Below are 16817 nucleotides of genomic sequence, written 5' to 3' on the forward strand. Positions count from 1 at the left end.
TATTGCAAAATAACATCTCTTTCAATTTACAAGTAAAAAATGTAAACAGCAAATTATCAGCAGTAGCAATTGTGACAAGAATGTAGATTAGCAACAGCAATAGCAGTGCTAGGAGATGAAACGTATTGATTATAACCTGATCAAGTATAACTGACACAAAAATGCCAGAGACTATATTTTTTTTATGTCCACATTATCGAGACAAGTACATAATCCATTTTAGCAATGAAAAAATACTCAAAAGGACTTGGTCAACTTAAAATTGATCAACTCCAAAGTAAGGACATTAGTTTCTAAAATCTGACAAGCCATATTTTGCACGAATAACTAATTCACAAAACACCATGAGAATATAATTTTAATTGAATTTATCCACAGATTTATACAGAGTAATCAAAATGGACAAATGAATGCATCCCTAAACAGATAACTCCTCACCATCAATCAAAGACGTGGAAAATAACACCAACTGATATAAAAATAATCCATTATCATGCAAGCTTATTCATGTCTACAACTACATCTGCATGATGTATAAATCAACCCATCCTCAACAATCGAGGAGGAAGACTTGAGGAAGCACTGGCAGCTGCCAAATGAATCCCTGTTAGTCAAAACCACTACTCAGATACAAGAAAACAACCAAATTTGATCCTGGTTGCTGGACCAAGGGTTCTCGACAACTCGGTCATCTACATTGCTGATTCAAAACATTTCAAGAAAATATTTTTATCAAGAAACTATGCAAGCAACTCCAAAACCTTGGATTTGCACAAGCAGGGTCTTCATTACAAATGATAGCCTTTCACATGGTCTAACACCACTTTCATATCATGTCATGTGATAAATTCCACGCAAACAATCCCACTCCAGTTATCTTCACAAGGGACTCACATCACACTCTTCAATAACCCTTTCTCTTACCATTTTTTTCATTAACTAATAGCAACTTCCTTTTAAGTTAAATGAAATTGTTTGTATAACAATCAGTTAAAGTCCATGTTGTGTTTATCTGTTCTTTCTTATTAGCCTAGGCTTTTTCTCATTATATATAACATGAATTTCAAACTGTTGTTGATCAACCATAATGAGCAACAGAAACTTTCATTTCAAAGGCCAATATTGATAATGAACCTCAATGAAAATTAATGTAATAAACCAGACAACTTTGTACATTAAATGTTTGAAATTTCTTTAGTTATTAATTTTTTTTGTTTTTAATTATTCTCTCCATTTCAGAAGTGGATAGTTCTGACTCTGAAGAAGACACAAACTGTACAAGTAAAGAGAGCAGTCAGTCAGAAACGGAAGAAATGAATAATTTGACCATCACAGATACGGCCGAGGAATCGGCTACTTGTGATCTAGAGCAAAAGGACAAAGAGGAAGAGAGGGAGGAAGAAGACTGTCATAAGGAAGATGAAGACTCTGAGGATGAACAGCTGAATGCCCAAAGTAAGAAATCTTTATATTCACAGTTGAACGTATACAAAGAAACAGTTTGGTTTTCATGTTGCCTATATTACCCATGATGATTCATGTGCCAGTCAGAATTTTAATTTCAATAAATTATGTTGGAAGAAGGTTGGAAAGTGCAGTTACTGAAATATTATGAATATGACAACAAAAAGGCAGCTTTTATTAATGTAATAGCTAATAGCTCATTTTATATATATATATATATATATATATATATATATATATATATATATACAAAATTGCAAAGGTAAATATATCCATTATCTTCAAAATTGGAACCTATCAAGATAATTAAAATCTCAATATACTGGGTAGAGCAGTTAAAAAAAAATATAGGAAAATAGATGATGAAAATAAAATTGAATAAATTGCAATATTTATTAATCCATTAAATTCAAACAAGGAATTATGATAATGGAAATCCTTAATCCATGGATTTTTAAAAATATGCTCTTTTCATATAATGAGGATAAGCATTAGTGAAAAAAAAACAAAAACAACGCATTTTCAACAGAATACATAAATTAAAATCAACCAATCAATCAGTTAGCCAGTGAATAAAATTAATTGCAGAAAAACTAATCTATGATGCCAAAACAAGAATCTGGAATCCAGGTGTAAACAATCCAAGTGTGGGCTTTAGCACAAAAATTTTAACATTTGAAAAATCAAATGATTAATGAAACTGTAATATTCACATAGAAGAGCTAGTTATCTCAAGTGTGAATGGGTTATTGTAAAATCCAAAAAGTCAATAAATCCAATGAAATTGTCCTCCACAATGTTCAGAAGTCATCAATAATGTAATCTGATGAGCAATAAACAATAATGAAATTCAGCTCAAAATATAAATGGTGTTTTTTAGAAGTGGTGAACTTAAAATTAAAATATATCACAAAAAATATTTTTATTATATAAATATGTGGTTTATTCCAAAGCTTAATTTTTTTGGCATTCATAATTTAGATACAATTTTGGATATATCGCCTTGCAGGTTGTGATGTAATCTTCACAAACTCTATGCATTAAATTAGACTGTATTTTGGCAATTACACATCAAGTCTTGTCTTAAAGTGGTCTATTGTGTCTCGTTTATCAGCATCGATATATGATTTACATATCCCTAAAGAAAATAATCTAATGGAGTTAAATCACATGAATGAGATGGTCAGTTTACAGGTCCACTTTGTGAAATTATTTGTTCATCAAATGTTTCTCTCAGTAAACTGACCGCACATTTGCACTTTACAGATGCTGTTCAGATATCTGTCTCTTCATGATAAATTGCCAAACTAAGCTAAATTAAAAATAACCAATAAATTTGCAATTAAAAAAAAAATTGGTGAGGGCGGGGAGGATTGGATTTTTATCTGTTTGTCAACTGTTTCACGATTGCACATGTGCAAATCGTTCACATGACAGGTTCCTTATGTTAAGAATAAGCAGGTTTGAAAATACTTCTTAAAGATCATGGCAAGCTGGCCTAATAGTTATTGTAGTTGACTCACTGTCTTTAGGTTTTGGTTAATTTTTCCTGTTTTTTTTTTTTTAATCTACTTTTTGTTTATAACTTTTTTCTGTCATGTACATGAGTACATTGTTTTTACTTCAAAATTTTTTCAGAGGAAATGGATGAATTACTATTGAACTGTTTCCTCTGTGCTTTGAAAACAAGGTTGAAAGAGAAAGATCTTCCAATAACAACAGTCAACTTTTATCGGAACCATATGAAAGCATTTTGGTTTGTATTTCTTTGTATTACTCTCTATTTTATTGAGATCGTTTTCAAGTGGGGTTTCTGCCTCCTAATTGCAAGTTTTCTTTATAAAGTGAGTTTAAGTTACTCTCTCTCATTTACAATTGACTAATTAATAACAAGTTTTGTCACATTTTCTGCTCTCCTATGATTGGTTATTTAATAAGAGTATTTGTTTCACATATGGAGGTTGACACTAGAGTCAAATCATTATTAGGTGACTATGGTCTTATCTTAACTTTAGTTTCTTATTTGTTTACAGGCAAGTTTATTTATCATATATGGCTGGTACACTCTTTATCGTAAACTCAATTTGGTCATTGACTGGGTATTTTTTATCTAATAATGAAATATTATGTCTTTACATGAAATGGAAACCATTCTTACCTTCTATTCTGTTTTATAAATTATTATAATTACTCGTGTAGGTCAAGCTGTGATATATATATAATATACAAAATATTTTTCTTCAAAATTTTATTTGAAGAAATAAATTTAAAAACTAAAATAATCAGGAATTCTGTCAAATTCCCACTGTAATTTGGGTTATAGTCAGATAACGTACTTCCTAACTTCTTTTTAGCTACCAAAACCAGTGGCAAGGCAAATCAGTTCCTTCACATTTCTTCGGTATTTCTATTATGAAGCGATTTATTGAAATAAAATATAAGAAAAGGACATTATTGAAAAAATATAATAAAAATTAACAAAATTATACAGATAAAAGTAACACACTTAGTCCTTATTTGCATTTTTAATAACAAAATTAAAAAAGTAAAAGTTTTTATTTTATTTGAAGTTTTATGTATGTTTATGAAATTATAAAAAGAAAATTATTGAAATCAAAATAACAAAATTTCAAAAATCATAAAAAAATGTTTCCAAGATAGTTGGTTTTGATTCTCTGCTCCCACAAGAATTTTTGCAAATGACTATCAAAGTTTGCATTGTTAGTCCCTCTCATGGCCCTGACTTTAACTTTACACAGACTCCAGCTACCTTCCACACGATTTGTGTGAATAGTAGGGTCATCTGGATCAATAAAGTTATATCTGTGGTTTACCTCAGCATGGTTCAGTAGTTCATTATAGGCACGTCAACCATCTGCCACAATTCATGTGCCTGGCTGAATGTACTGTTGAATTATTGGCATGTAGCCTTGGGCGACTACCTTCAAAAAATGAACTTGCTCTTATATTTAATGTGTTCTTGCATTTGGGGCAAGCCCAACAATACCCATCAACATATTTTTTGCCTTCTCTGCATTGAATTTTCATTCTCCTTTGATCAGGACACTTTCAGCAGATTTGTTTGTTGGCTATTAAGCCACACCTTGCTAACCATCACATTGTACTAAAAGTGTTCAAAATTTTGTTTAATTACTGTTTTGGTGATGCACAGTTCCATGGTTGGTATTAATTCATAAACTAAAAACTAAATAGTTCATTAATAATTAAAAAGATTTTAAAATGTTTTCAATAATTCTTTAAAAAAAAAAAAAACTAATTTCAATAATTCTTGATTAAAATAAGGCCGGAAAAACTTTTCAATGATTATTAAATAAAAAAGAAAGATCAGAAAAAAAAATACATGCACAAATATAAGCATGAGAAAAGAAAGCGAGAGAAATTGATTTGCCGTGTCATCACTTCTGGTAGTGCTCTGCTGGAAATTAGGAAGTACATTAGCTGACTATAACCGTAAAATGAATCATAATAGTAAAATCAAAACCATATTTTGGAGAAAATAAACATAGTAAATATGTGTGAAAATATTTTTTATATGCACTATCTATACTATTCTTAAATCAAATAAAAGTTGATACAAAAAATGAAATATTATAAAATATTTAATTTTAAAATATAAATAATGACTGTTTGCCTATTAATAATGCTTCTTTAATAATGTAAAACATAATTAAATGTATTGTATTTTTATTAAAATAGATTTAGTTATTAAAAAAACTGATTTTAATAATTACCGTTGTAATTTCGGTATATTTTAAACTAATGATTTTAACACATTCAAATAGACTTGTTTAATAAAAAAATAGTCAGTGATAATTTGTTTTAAGTTTTAAAATTGTGTTTTTGGTTTTTTTTTTACTTCCCTCCCCAAGAGGCGAAAGTTAGACACATAGTCGTTTTTTATGTGAGGGTATCCAGCTCTTCAAAAAGGGGAATCATAGATGGAACAAATATTTTCCCATTCAAGAAGGATTTTCCTCTGAGGATAGAACAGATCCTAGATCAGAAAGTGGGATGAGGCTAAAGAACACTTGAGAATAAGGTTTAATAAGATAGCCGTATTTTACATTATTTTATTATATCTTTCTAAGTTTATTTTCAATTTTAATTTGGAAATATTGAAATGTTGTAACATCTAATAATATCATACAATACATTTTTCGATAAGATATTTTAATAAAAATGATGAAAAAAAAAGATGTACTGCAATTTCAATTAGCAGTAATGATAACCACAAATTTTCATGGCGCAAACCATATTCTTCCCACTCAGTTATTTCCTCATAGAAAATAAAACCTGAAGTTTTGTGTCTTTATAAAGCATTGATTTCTGATGGTGGGGAATACTATTCAAGCAAAACAATGGTTTGATAAGTATTATTTGAACTCTGCACTATCAGAAACGATCAAAACATTATATACTGATTTTAAATGCGATCATGCACAAATAATGCTGACAAATTGCCTGAATTTGATAGTTATCTAAAAATTCATTAAAAAGGTTCACAAATTAATTTTGGTCGATTGTCAATTGAATTTGTGAAATACCCGGACTTGAAGATATCAGAAGGTAGTGTATTCACTATTTTGTATGAACATTTGTCAAGAAGAAAGTGGGTGCTGCATTTGCTCACAGTCAATCCAAAAACAATATATTGATGATTCAGAGCATTGTTTGCAACATTTTCAACAGAATAAACGTTAAAACATATACTTGCTACAACTATAGATTATTTCTGGTGTGTGATCAAAAAACACATTCAATTAATAAAAGTCTGTGTATGGTCTGATCTTCATTCTTCATCGTTGCTTTTTCCATGTGGCTGTTTCTTGCATCATTCAGTGTCTGTTTAACTCAGGCAAGTAACTCGTGCATGGAAACGCAAGGAAACCCATTGGCAGTTTTAAAGGTTTTATTGGATATCTCTAATAAAAGCTTTTAAATTGCATGAATGAATGAATGAATTCATTTTTAAGATCTACATTTTTTTCTTTTTCTAATTCCAGTTTACCTGGACAGACGTTAGAAATAAAGAAATCTTCTTATAAAAAGGTATGTTTATTGAATTTATAATCTGATATTTTTTAACCTTGTTTTATTGATTTTCATAGGATTCATATTGAAAATGAGCTTAATAAAATCTGTCTGTATAAAGTTTATATATTTATGTATTTGTATAAGACTTCTTCCTAAATTAATTATTAATTCATTCTGAATTTTGAAACAAAGGTGTTATAGGCGTAATGTGGGTACTATTTAGTTTAATTAAGTTTTTTTTTTTTTTTGTAAATGGGGTAAAAATGGGTGGGAGCCTTTGGTAAAAATTCAGATGCCTCTGGTCTTTTTTAAATTTTAACAAAAGGTATAATAAATTGAATTGATATTCCTCAAATTTCTGTTTTTTTGGAGTATTTTAAAAGACTGTCAGAAGGCATATTATGGGCACAAACTCCCATTTAAAAATTCAAATATTTGCATTGAATTTGATCCATAGTCATGAGACGCCAATTAAACCAGATTTGTTGAATTTAAGATTCTATATTAAATTTAACCATTAAATTTTAGACATTTTCTAGAATCAAAATCATGCAATGAATTTTGATCAAAACTGGAATAAAGATTCTAGATAAAAGGTTTAGTATTATTATATCTTTATTTTAATCTTTGTAAGCAAACATAAAAGTGCTTTAGGAAATTAATTTTACTTGTCTTGAGTTATTAATAATTTTGATTTAATTTATATACAAAAATACATTGATCTTGTGGAGGATGATTTATTTTTTTTTCCCTTTTTTTTTTTTTTTTTTTTTTATAAAGTTCTCAAAATTCCTACAGATGATGCAGGCTAAGGAGTTCATCCGAGTGACAGAAAAAAGCAAAGGTGTTGATGTTATTGATTGGTTTGATAAGACACATCCAGAGTAAGTTTGTTTTCTTTCAGGTTCCCCGTATATTGCAAGATTTTACATTGAATTGTGGCACACACAACAGATTCGCTGAACAGGCAATTGAATCCACTTTGTTATTCATATTTTTTAAGATTGTTTGCTGGCATTGGTCAAACTTAGATTGAGATGGCCCTAGGGGAAGTCGAAAGAACTGACTAGGGCATTACAAAGACAACTGTGACCATTTCTTTTTTTGTTCAATTTCAAGTTATTGATCCTGACAAAAAAATAAAAATCTGGTTTGAAAGTGTGAATTCATTCTATGTTAAATTTTTTTAGGAAAATGAATTCCTGTTTTAAAATACATTTTTTTAATTATTATTCTGCAGATATTTTTCCAGGTTAATTACATGTAATCATCAGAACAAGTAGAATCTCATTTTTATTTTGAAATGCACTTGCTAAAAATCCCTTTTTTTTATTTAGGAATCTTAATCTGAACAAAGGCTCAAATGATTTTACCTTTCTAATCTGTAATGTTATCTCAAATTTTAGAATTCAACCCCAAATAGCATTGCATCTGACACATCAATATTTGATTCTGCCTAAAGATTTTGTCTTTTTTCCTTCCAGTATTCTCTATTCTTTACTATACCAAAATGTCTTCAGTTATATTGGAAAAAATTATTCTGCTTAAGAAGATTTTTACAATGGCAACAATTTTAAATAATGACTCAAATAAAGTAAAGGGGTTGCATTTAGTTCTCTCCCATTGCAAAAACTTAGACACTAGTGTTGGAAAGTGGAATTGAGAAGTCAGAACCCCCTGAAGAGAAACAATTTGACTTGCAAAAAGTGCCTAGGTAGTCCCATCGACATTCTTTGGTAAAGACGCCTCAGGTGATTAGCAATAAACTAACCCTCTTCTCAAAGAGAGAATGCAAAGCCTGGGAGAGTGGACCTCCAAGAATTGCACAGGAACAATACTATAATGCAATCAACAGGGACTAAATCATTACAGAAATGCTCTAATCTCTGTTGATTTTGGAGGCTGAGGATAAAAATCCCTTGCTGAATAATTTAAAGAAAATAAAACGGTATCTTAAAATATGACTTACTGCCTTTATATAATTTGAGTTCTCCATCTACTAATCAAAGAACATGCATCATTTTTTTTTTTAATGTGACCAAACCAACAAGGTTTGGCACACATCTCCTTATATTGTCTATGAAAAAAAAAAAGAATAATAAACTATAACCCAGAGTCAACACCAATTAATGAACACAAACGATACAACCAAAACACATAATATGACTATAATATTATGATAAACCAATTATTTGATTCCTAACTGCAACAAAATATCTCTGTCTTAAAATATACACAGTTGGATTGTTGTTTTGTTGACATGCCATAGTGATGCTTTTTTCTCTTGTTGCAGTCTGTCTTTTTAATAATAGCAGTTATAAAGACTGCACAGGATCATTTGAGGTTTACCAAGACTTTCATATTTTTCTTTTCCAATATACATAGGATTCTACCCCCAAACTCATATCTCTCTTCTGTGGCTCTGAGAAAAAAATAAAACAATTTGATCAGATTATACATTACGTGTCACTTCAAACTTCCTGTCTATGGTGTCACCCTAAATCTGACATTTTTAACTTGTAATGAAAATTAACATTTTGCTTTTACTCTCAACCGATGTGAAAAACTTCTGTTTTTAGCATTACTTTTGCACACTTGTCCAATATCACTACACAACCTTCATACAATGGAACTGCAGAGAAATTAAGATTAACTGCAAGAATTTCATAAACTGTAACCAAAATCAGTTTGTCTTCAAGAAATATTCTTCAAAGTTCACAATCAGTTCTATCTCAAAAATTACAAACCATACAGTCACATATACAACGAAAACAAAAGTCGTTTTAGAGACTGCATACGTCCGCTTAACAATGTAAGGATGGGTCAAAGTCTTACCTGAAAGAAGTTGAAATTCTGTCAAAATTTTGACTTGGAACAAAATGTACAAAATAAATATCATAGATCAAGGACATACAAAATGCGAGATTTAATTGGCTACAATATGGGCCAAGTAGTGAATCTCTGATGAACAGAACCAAGGTTATTACTAAATGTGTGACTTTCCCTTGACCTTTGACCTCAATATTCCAAAATTCAATTAGTTTTAAGTTAAACCATTGCTGATATTTTGACTAATTTTGTAAGGCTTGGTCAAATGATGTGGATGCTAGTGTAATGTTATGACCCTTTAGGCTGTGATTATAGCGTAGCATCTGTTAACTGTGGCAAGCGGGGTCAATGGTCAAAACATTATTATTATTGTTATTGTATTCTTATTGATTTGAGCAATGGATGGTCGCTGGATCAGTTATTATGATTAGAAGAATAAACAATTAAATTGGAGAAGAAATGATTGACGTGTGAATCACAAAAGGAATGTGAAAATAGAAAATAGATGTAAACATTATTTTGGGGTTTTGAATAAACAAATAACTAGTTGTGGACATTAGGTTGGTCTGAGACACATAATTAGGTGACGTAAGAGAACACGTGATGTAGTTAGTTTTGGAGAGATTCAGAGAGTTGAGGATTGACCACCAGAGCGGACAGACGTCTAGACAGGGGTGGACAGACTGCTAGGGAGCGAGCTGTAAGAATAGAACATAGGTATGAAGCATATATTATTCTTCTTACATATGAACTGTAAAAATATCCCGTGTGATAAGTCTAATACAACATGATTCAGTTTACATGTCAATATCATGTCCTCCTGGCTAAACAACATATATACGATTTATACGTTTATTATCTGTCTGTTAAAAGAACAATATCTCACATCCACTAGATAACTCATGACACGTTTTAATATATCATCTCCTCCAATATAAACAAATATACAACACTAAGCTACAAATAAACATAGTTATAAGCTTGACTGAAAACATAACCTCTATGACAGATAATGACAGAATTTTGCATAAAATAATCTATAAAGGCTGGATGTGCTACAAAAATAACCAAATTGATTTTTGCTTTGTTTTGTTGATTCTCTGCAGCCTCAAAGATTTAGTTGTACCTGATTTGGAAGAATCTGAAGGTCGGAATTCTTCTGGCAACAAACAAAAACCTTTCAGTATTGTTGAAATGCGGATTGTGAAAGATTTGGTGCTGCCAGTTTTCAAAGATTTTGGTTATGTGTAAGTACTATATGTTTTTTCTCTTTGCATATTCTGAATGAACCCAAACTTTTTATAGTGCTTGTGTATTATAATTGGATATCTAAAAAGTAAAAAAAAAAATGCATTTGAAGTAAAAATACTATTACATAATTATGAGTCATATTAAAATTAGTAAAAATTTCTAAAAATTATGAAAAATAATCGAGTAAATCTGCTAAAACTATTTTGTTATAAAAACACTGATTTGCCATTTTTTTAAATGGTGAAAGGTAAGTGAAAACAAGGAAGATAAGTCAGTTTATCATACAGAATTGGTCTCAAACTAAACCGATAAAACCGCATTATTTGATCAAGTTTAATTTTTTTGTAATTATTTTTCTACTTCATTTAATGTAATTTTGAAATTTTTATTAATTTTGACATGACGTAATTACATAACTGTTTTTATTTTAAACGCATTTTTTATATATAATTATTATGCACAAACACCTTTTTAATTAATAAAAGCTCCTTTTAGTATTGTTGATGTTAAATCATGTGAAAACAAACGATTCCCAATGTTTTGTTTACATAAAAATAAAACCGTGGTTATTTAAACTTATTAAAAAACAAAAACAAAAAAACAAAAAACTTAGTCACAGCATAAAGATCTTATATTCCAAAAATCACAAAAATTGATCAAATAACTTTTTTATTTAAGAAAATCAAATTTTATGATTTTTAGCAATTAAAGTTTTCATTATTTTGAATACAAAGAAATTTCTGTAGTAAAATTAAATTGTCACCTTTGAATTTTGGCAAAATTTTCAAACATTGTGCTAGCTTTTCTCCCATTCAATTTGTCATAAAATTTGATTTTCCTAATAAACAAAACTACTTGATCAAATTACGTCATTTTTGGAATATGACATCTTTATTCCATGATGAGTACATACATTGTAAAGATTTTTCTGCGATTTACTTTTTAAAATAAGTTTATCCTATTATATAAAGGGCAAATGTCTGTGTGTGTGTTTGTATGTTCACTAAAAAGTTTTGTATTCCGCATCATAGTGACGCAAACATGGCATCATTAGAAAGAGCGATCTCTCAGACAAAAAATATCAAAAAATTGGAAAAAATCATTAACCATTTTGTGTAGAAATGTCATTTTGTTTGAAAGGGGAGCAGATAAAAACCTTGCTTTCAACATTCTTCCATGTTAAATAGCTAAATTTGTGACGTAACATTTGTGTCCTCATGGGCCTATCAATAAAAGCGTTCACTTACTAACTTAAGATATGTGAGTTTGCTCCCAGCACGTCTTTTTTTTTTTTATTATTATTATTATTACAAAATTTTGCTTTCAGTTTTGCTTCTGGCTAATGGCAGCCAAGTCCTTTTTATTTTATTTATTTTTTTACAACCTGCCAATGTTTCCACCACCTTCATTGTCACAATTTATCATATCTAAGCAAATTGTACGACCGGAGAATGCCCCCTCCCCATTCCTGCTGTCAAAATTTCTTTTATTTCTTTTTAATTTACTACCGGACTCCCCCCCCCCTCTCCACTAATTTTAAATAAGCACCAAATATTCTTTAAATAAGTAAAATGAATATCACTTTTTGAAATGTACTTATTTAGGATTGTACTGTTTTAATCAAAGAGATGACTGAATTAAATTTTGGAACAATTCAGTTTAGAAAGGATAAAGTCTGAATTTTTTACTTTAGCAACATCAGATTAATCACCACTTTGCTGATTGGATGATCTCATTTTTTTAATGCGTATTAAATGATAGATATTTTCTCATCAATTAAACAATACGCTAAATACTTTGGATAATTTAGCATAAAAAGTATGTTTTTCAGTCTGATAATAAAAAAATATTAGCAAGAAACCGCAACCTTATTTGGAATTGAATGAGTATCACTACTCTGCACTTTTTTTTTATTACATTCATGACACCATATTACTTCCTTTGTTTTTACTACCTCCCCACTCCACTTCTGTTCCAGACCTTAATATAGATCAATTTTTATATTGAAAAACGCTCTGAATTAGTGCCTCATGCAGAGCTTGAATTTTGTTTAAATTTGATATATGTAGCTGAAATTTTAAGGACTTCTATCTCTATGGGTAACTTATAGGTGGTGAGATATAGATATTTGGCGCGGAGAGATTTGGGATCACTTTCAATGTCTTTCCCAGGGAAATAGGATATATTTGAAGTTTTAAAAGTGGTTCAGTCCACAAGCTACTTTGGATTAGAAAGAAACTTAGAGATTTGAGAACACTTCCATTGTCTTCCCCAGTGAATTTTGCATAAGAAAACACTTAGATTTTATATAAATTCTCTAACCTTTCTTTCTATAAGAAGCATACAAACATGCAAACATTGAATTTTATATCTTGTATTTATTTAATGTCACTCCTCCCAGGAAATCAGACGTTTTGATATTACGCAAATTCTGCAGATCAGCAGTCTCTAAATTCTACTCTGTATGATCTTGTCCAATCACTTGCTTTCAAGTTTTCCTTGGTTGGCCAACAATTTTAGACATTCATGTCAACAGTTTATTCAGGGGGATGAACATTCCAAATGACCTTACCATCGTGATTGATTCATCTTTAGAATAACCTCCATGTTTGGCAAATATAGTGTTTTCAGCAAATCCTCTGACAGGATATGTTGGGTTTGATTAGATTTCACATTACAGATCCATCTAATCATGAACCTGTCATTGTACTGCAGACAGGCAAGAGAGGACTAAGCACTCAGTACTATATATGATGACATAGCTCACATAGCTGCTATACAGCTTACCCCAGATATATATTATACTTGAAAAAAAATGCCAAAAATTCAAATATATATATATATAAGAGTATCAAATATTTTTGCAAAACAGGAAGAAAAATTAATCATGTGACATAAGTAAATAATATAATAATTATTCATATCAAACATCAATTAAACCCATAAATGTATATGAGGAAAGATTATTTGATGATTAATAGCATTAATAAAATAGAAGCATATAACAATTATGTTTAAAATTAGTTTAAACAAGGAATGAGATTGTATTTGAAGTAATGTGCTTTTAGAGATATGTGTACCTCAAGATATGTGTGACAATTTGATCTGTTGGTTCATCTATTACTTAATATAAAAGTGAATAGTTTGATTACAGTTGCAGACTAAGGTTTAATCAAAATATAAGTATTAATAGGTATGTCAAACCAAAATTTTATTTTCATTATATCTAAAAAATATTAATGTGGTCATATAGATTTTTGTAAACCATAAACAAAAGTACCAAATTTATTTTGGTAGCTCAATTAGCCATCAAGTTATGATCGTTCAAAGTTTGTCGGAAAGTTGAAAATTTGTTATCATTGTCCAGAAGCCAAATTTCATAGTATATAACTAAAAATGTAAGCTACTAACAAGTGTAAAATCCTTATAAATGTAATTTCATCTTGTGGTAAATGAAAATAATACTAATGAAAGCAATAATTATTAGATAAAACCAACCTAAACACTAGGCAAAATCCCACTACTAACAGGAAAAAGGTGCAAATATGACATGGAAATGCAACTTTGACTGTTCATATCAATTTTATTTCAATAGCTAATGTATTGAATCTTCTTAGTATGATTCATAACACATTAGAGATCAAGATAATTTTTCTTTTAATTATAAATTGATAAAACCACTCAACTGTGGACCATGTAAAAGCAGTTGAACAGACAATTTGGTAAAAAGGGCAAAAAAGGGTTAAAAAATGAGTCAAAAGTATACGTTACTGAAATTGCTGTAAAAATGTAACCATTGGAGATAGAAGCTTAAAACTTTGCAACTTCACTAATTTTTGGGTGAGGAATTCGAAAAAATGTTTGTCTTGTTTCTAATAACAAAACTTTTTGCCACAGAAAGATTTTTACTTTGGGGAATTTAAACTCGCCAAAAAAAGAACCGACAACAATAAGATTTAGAAATTTATTATATAAAGTCACAAGTCATTTTTTTCAAGCATTGAAAAACTTTCAACTTAAAAGACAAGTAAACAAGATATTTTATAGGCAGAGGTCTTACTACAGTTCCTTTCCTTATTGATTTTCTCTCACAATTCTTTCATAAGCTTCTGCTATGGTAGATATATCAAGAACACTCCAAATCCTACCATCACTTGAAACTGGCATTACCTCAAAACCCCATTTGTAAAACAAATGCTGACTCTACCTGTGCAATGTCATCTGACAAAGGCCATCGAAAAAAATCTTTTCTACCTTTGGTTTGTGATAAAAATTACAGCGCTGGATGCAGATATAACCTCAATGACTTGGCCAATGTAAAAGTTGGTGTCATAGTAGACAGCAACCCATTGTCCTTGATGCTCATAACTGAAGATATCCTGAGATGGTTCTTCATCACAACTGCAGGAGTTATCTGAATGTTCAGCAGATTCACTAAGGGACTTTTTTTTGTTGCTTTGGAGGTGGAAATGAATCAACTGGATTTCTTCTCAAGTAGTCAGAGAGAGCAGCTTCCAGTTGAACTCTATTTCCACTGGTGTTGATTTTGACATCTAACACAACCTTGAGATATCTTAGTTCAGGTTTATCAAAAACACCTGATAGAACATATAGGTCTTGGGGGTACTTCTACAGTTTATCACCAAAAATGGAGACGCCATTTTTTTTGTGCACCTGTCATTAAAATGCGAGAGAGAAATCAGTATTTTAAACTATGACCGAAGCATGAAATAAATAACAAAAAAATTAAACTCGATAATGATTTTTCAGTTTCATTTAAATTTGTTGTTGACCCTTTAAAGTTGCTTTAATTCCAAAAAATGTTTCATTAAAATTATTTATTTGTTCGGAAAAAAAACAAAAAAACTATTTTATAAAAATCCAATGTTGCTTTCATTACAAAATTGTTTTATTAAAATTATATTTTCTTACACAAACTTTTCAATAAATGTTTTTACAATTATATTTTGGTAAATTTTTATACAGTAAATGTTTTGGCTTTCAAATGGCGTTCGCCCAGTTTAGACAATTATGAATTTGTCATTTTCATTTTCTATTTTTAATAATTTTTCATTTTCTGCTTTTAATAATAAAAATATATACGTTTCATGAAAAACATTCCTCTTTTCATTAATTAAATCGAAACATTTCCAATTAAACAATTACGGATATATGTTCTCTTTCACTTTCTTTATTTACTTTTTTCATAGTTCAATTTATTTACTTTTTTTACTTTTTTTCATAGTTCAAAATTAAACTAGAAAATAATTACTTCTAGCAGGAAGTAATTATTATCTAGTTTAATTTTTTTGTTATTTATTTCTAACTTCGGTCATAGTTTAAAATACTGATCACTTTTATTAGTGGTGCTCTTTGATTTATGAGTGTAGTAATATGACACCAACAGATTATTAAAGAGGAGATATTTCTCTAAAAAACGGTGTGATTTTCAGAATTTTTTCAATTGAATTTTTTTCATATTTCTTTCACTGAAGTTTTCAAGTTGGATTTTTTTTGTGAAACCCCCTTTTTTAAGCTCACCATATAGATAAGTGACCTTGTTTTCTTTAAAATGGTACTATTTTTTTATACCTAGAGATTCACCAAATCAAATTTGAAAAACACCAACATTTTTTTTGTGTAAAAAATAAAGCTGCATTCACCAAAATTAGTGACATAACTTGAAGTAACCTGGAAAAAACTATTAAAGACACAAGAAAAAGAATTATATATCTATAAAGCAAAAAGAAATAAATCCAAACTTTATCAAAACCAAAAAAATAAATTTGATATCGCAAGTTAAAGTTAAGGGGAATTTATTTACCAGTTTCGCATCCTAAACTAGGCTAGTTTGGGATACCTAGTATTAATATATTGCCAAGCTATGTAGGAGCAAAAAGCATCTTATTAAGGAAAATAGATAAACTGTTACTTTTAGCCATCAACTGAGATTCTATTTTTATTTCTGCAAAAGAAGAAACTTTATATATATTTAAAAACAAATAGTTGGAATTTATATTCCTCTGAGTTACATTGAATTTCTTTTCCAATCGGATTGTTTTTCACTCTGCAATTACTTGTGCCTTTTGGCTGACATTGAAATTCCGACCATTAAAATAAAATCAACTTTATTCGCTTCTTGGATTTACCATCCAGTGAGTTTTCATGCCTTTTGGACCTTTTATATTCGGTTTGTTTTTCCCATTTCACACTGGTGC

At 29.6% G+C, this 16817-nt stretch overlaps 1 protein-coding gene across 9 annotated transcripts in view; it reads left to right on the forward strand.

Annotated features, from left to right (window-relative positions):
• Positions 1-16817, forward strand: part of LOC145245968 (eukaryotic translation initiation factor 2D-like) — a 127915-nt gene that overhangs the window by 79447 nt on the left and 31651 nt on the right. For all 9 annotated transcript variants that reach the window (XM_080107751.1, XM_080107752.1, XM_080107748.1 and 6 more), the window contains exons 7-11: positions 1240-1455; positions 3103-3220; positions 6489-6534; positions 7300-7403; positions 10455-10595. In XM_080107751.1, the coding sequence (XP_079963877.1) occupies positions 1240-1455; positions 3103-3220; positions 6489-6534; positions 7300-7403; positions 10455-10595 (625 nt within the window). The remainder of the gene's footprint in view (positions 1-1239; positions 1456-3102; positions 3221-6488; positions 6535-7299; positions 7404-10454; positions 10596-16817) is intronic.

The sequence above is a fragment of the Euprymna scolopes genome, chromosome 23 (genome assembly GCF_053919585.1).
Source record: "Euprymna scolopes isolate OS-2025 chromosome 23, ASM5391958v1, whole genome shotgun sequence".
In the NCBI taxonomy this organism is placed as follows: Eukaryota; Metazoa; Mollusca; class Cephalopoda; order Sepiida; family Sepiolidae; genus Euprymna; species Euprymna scolopes.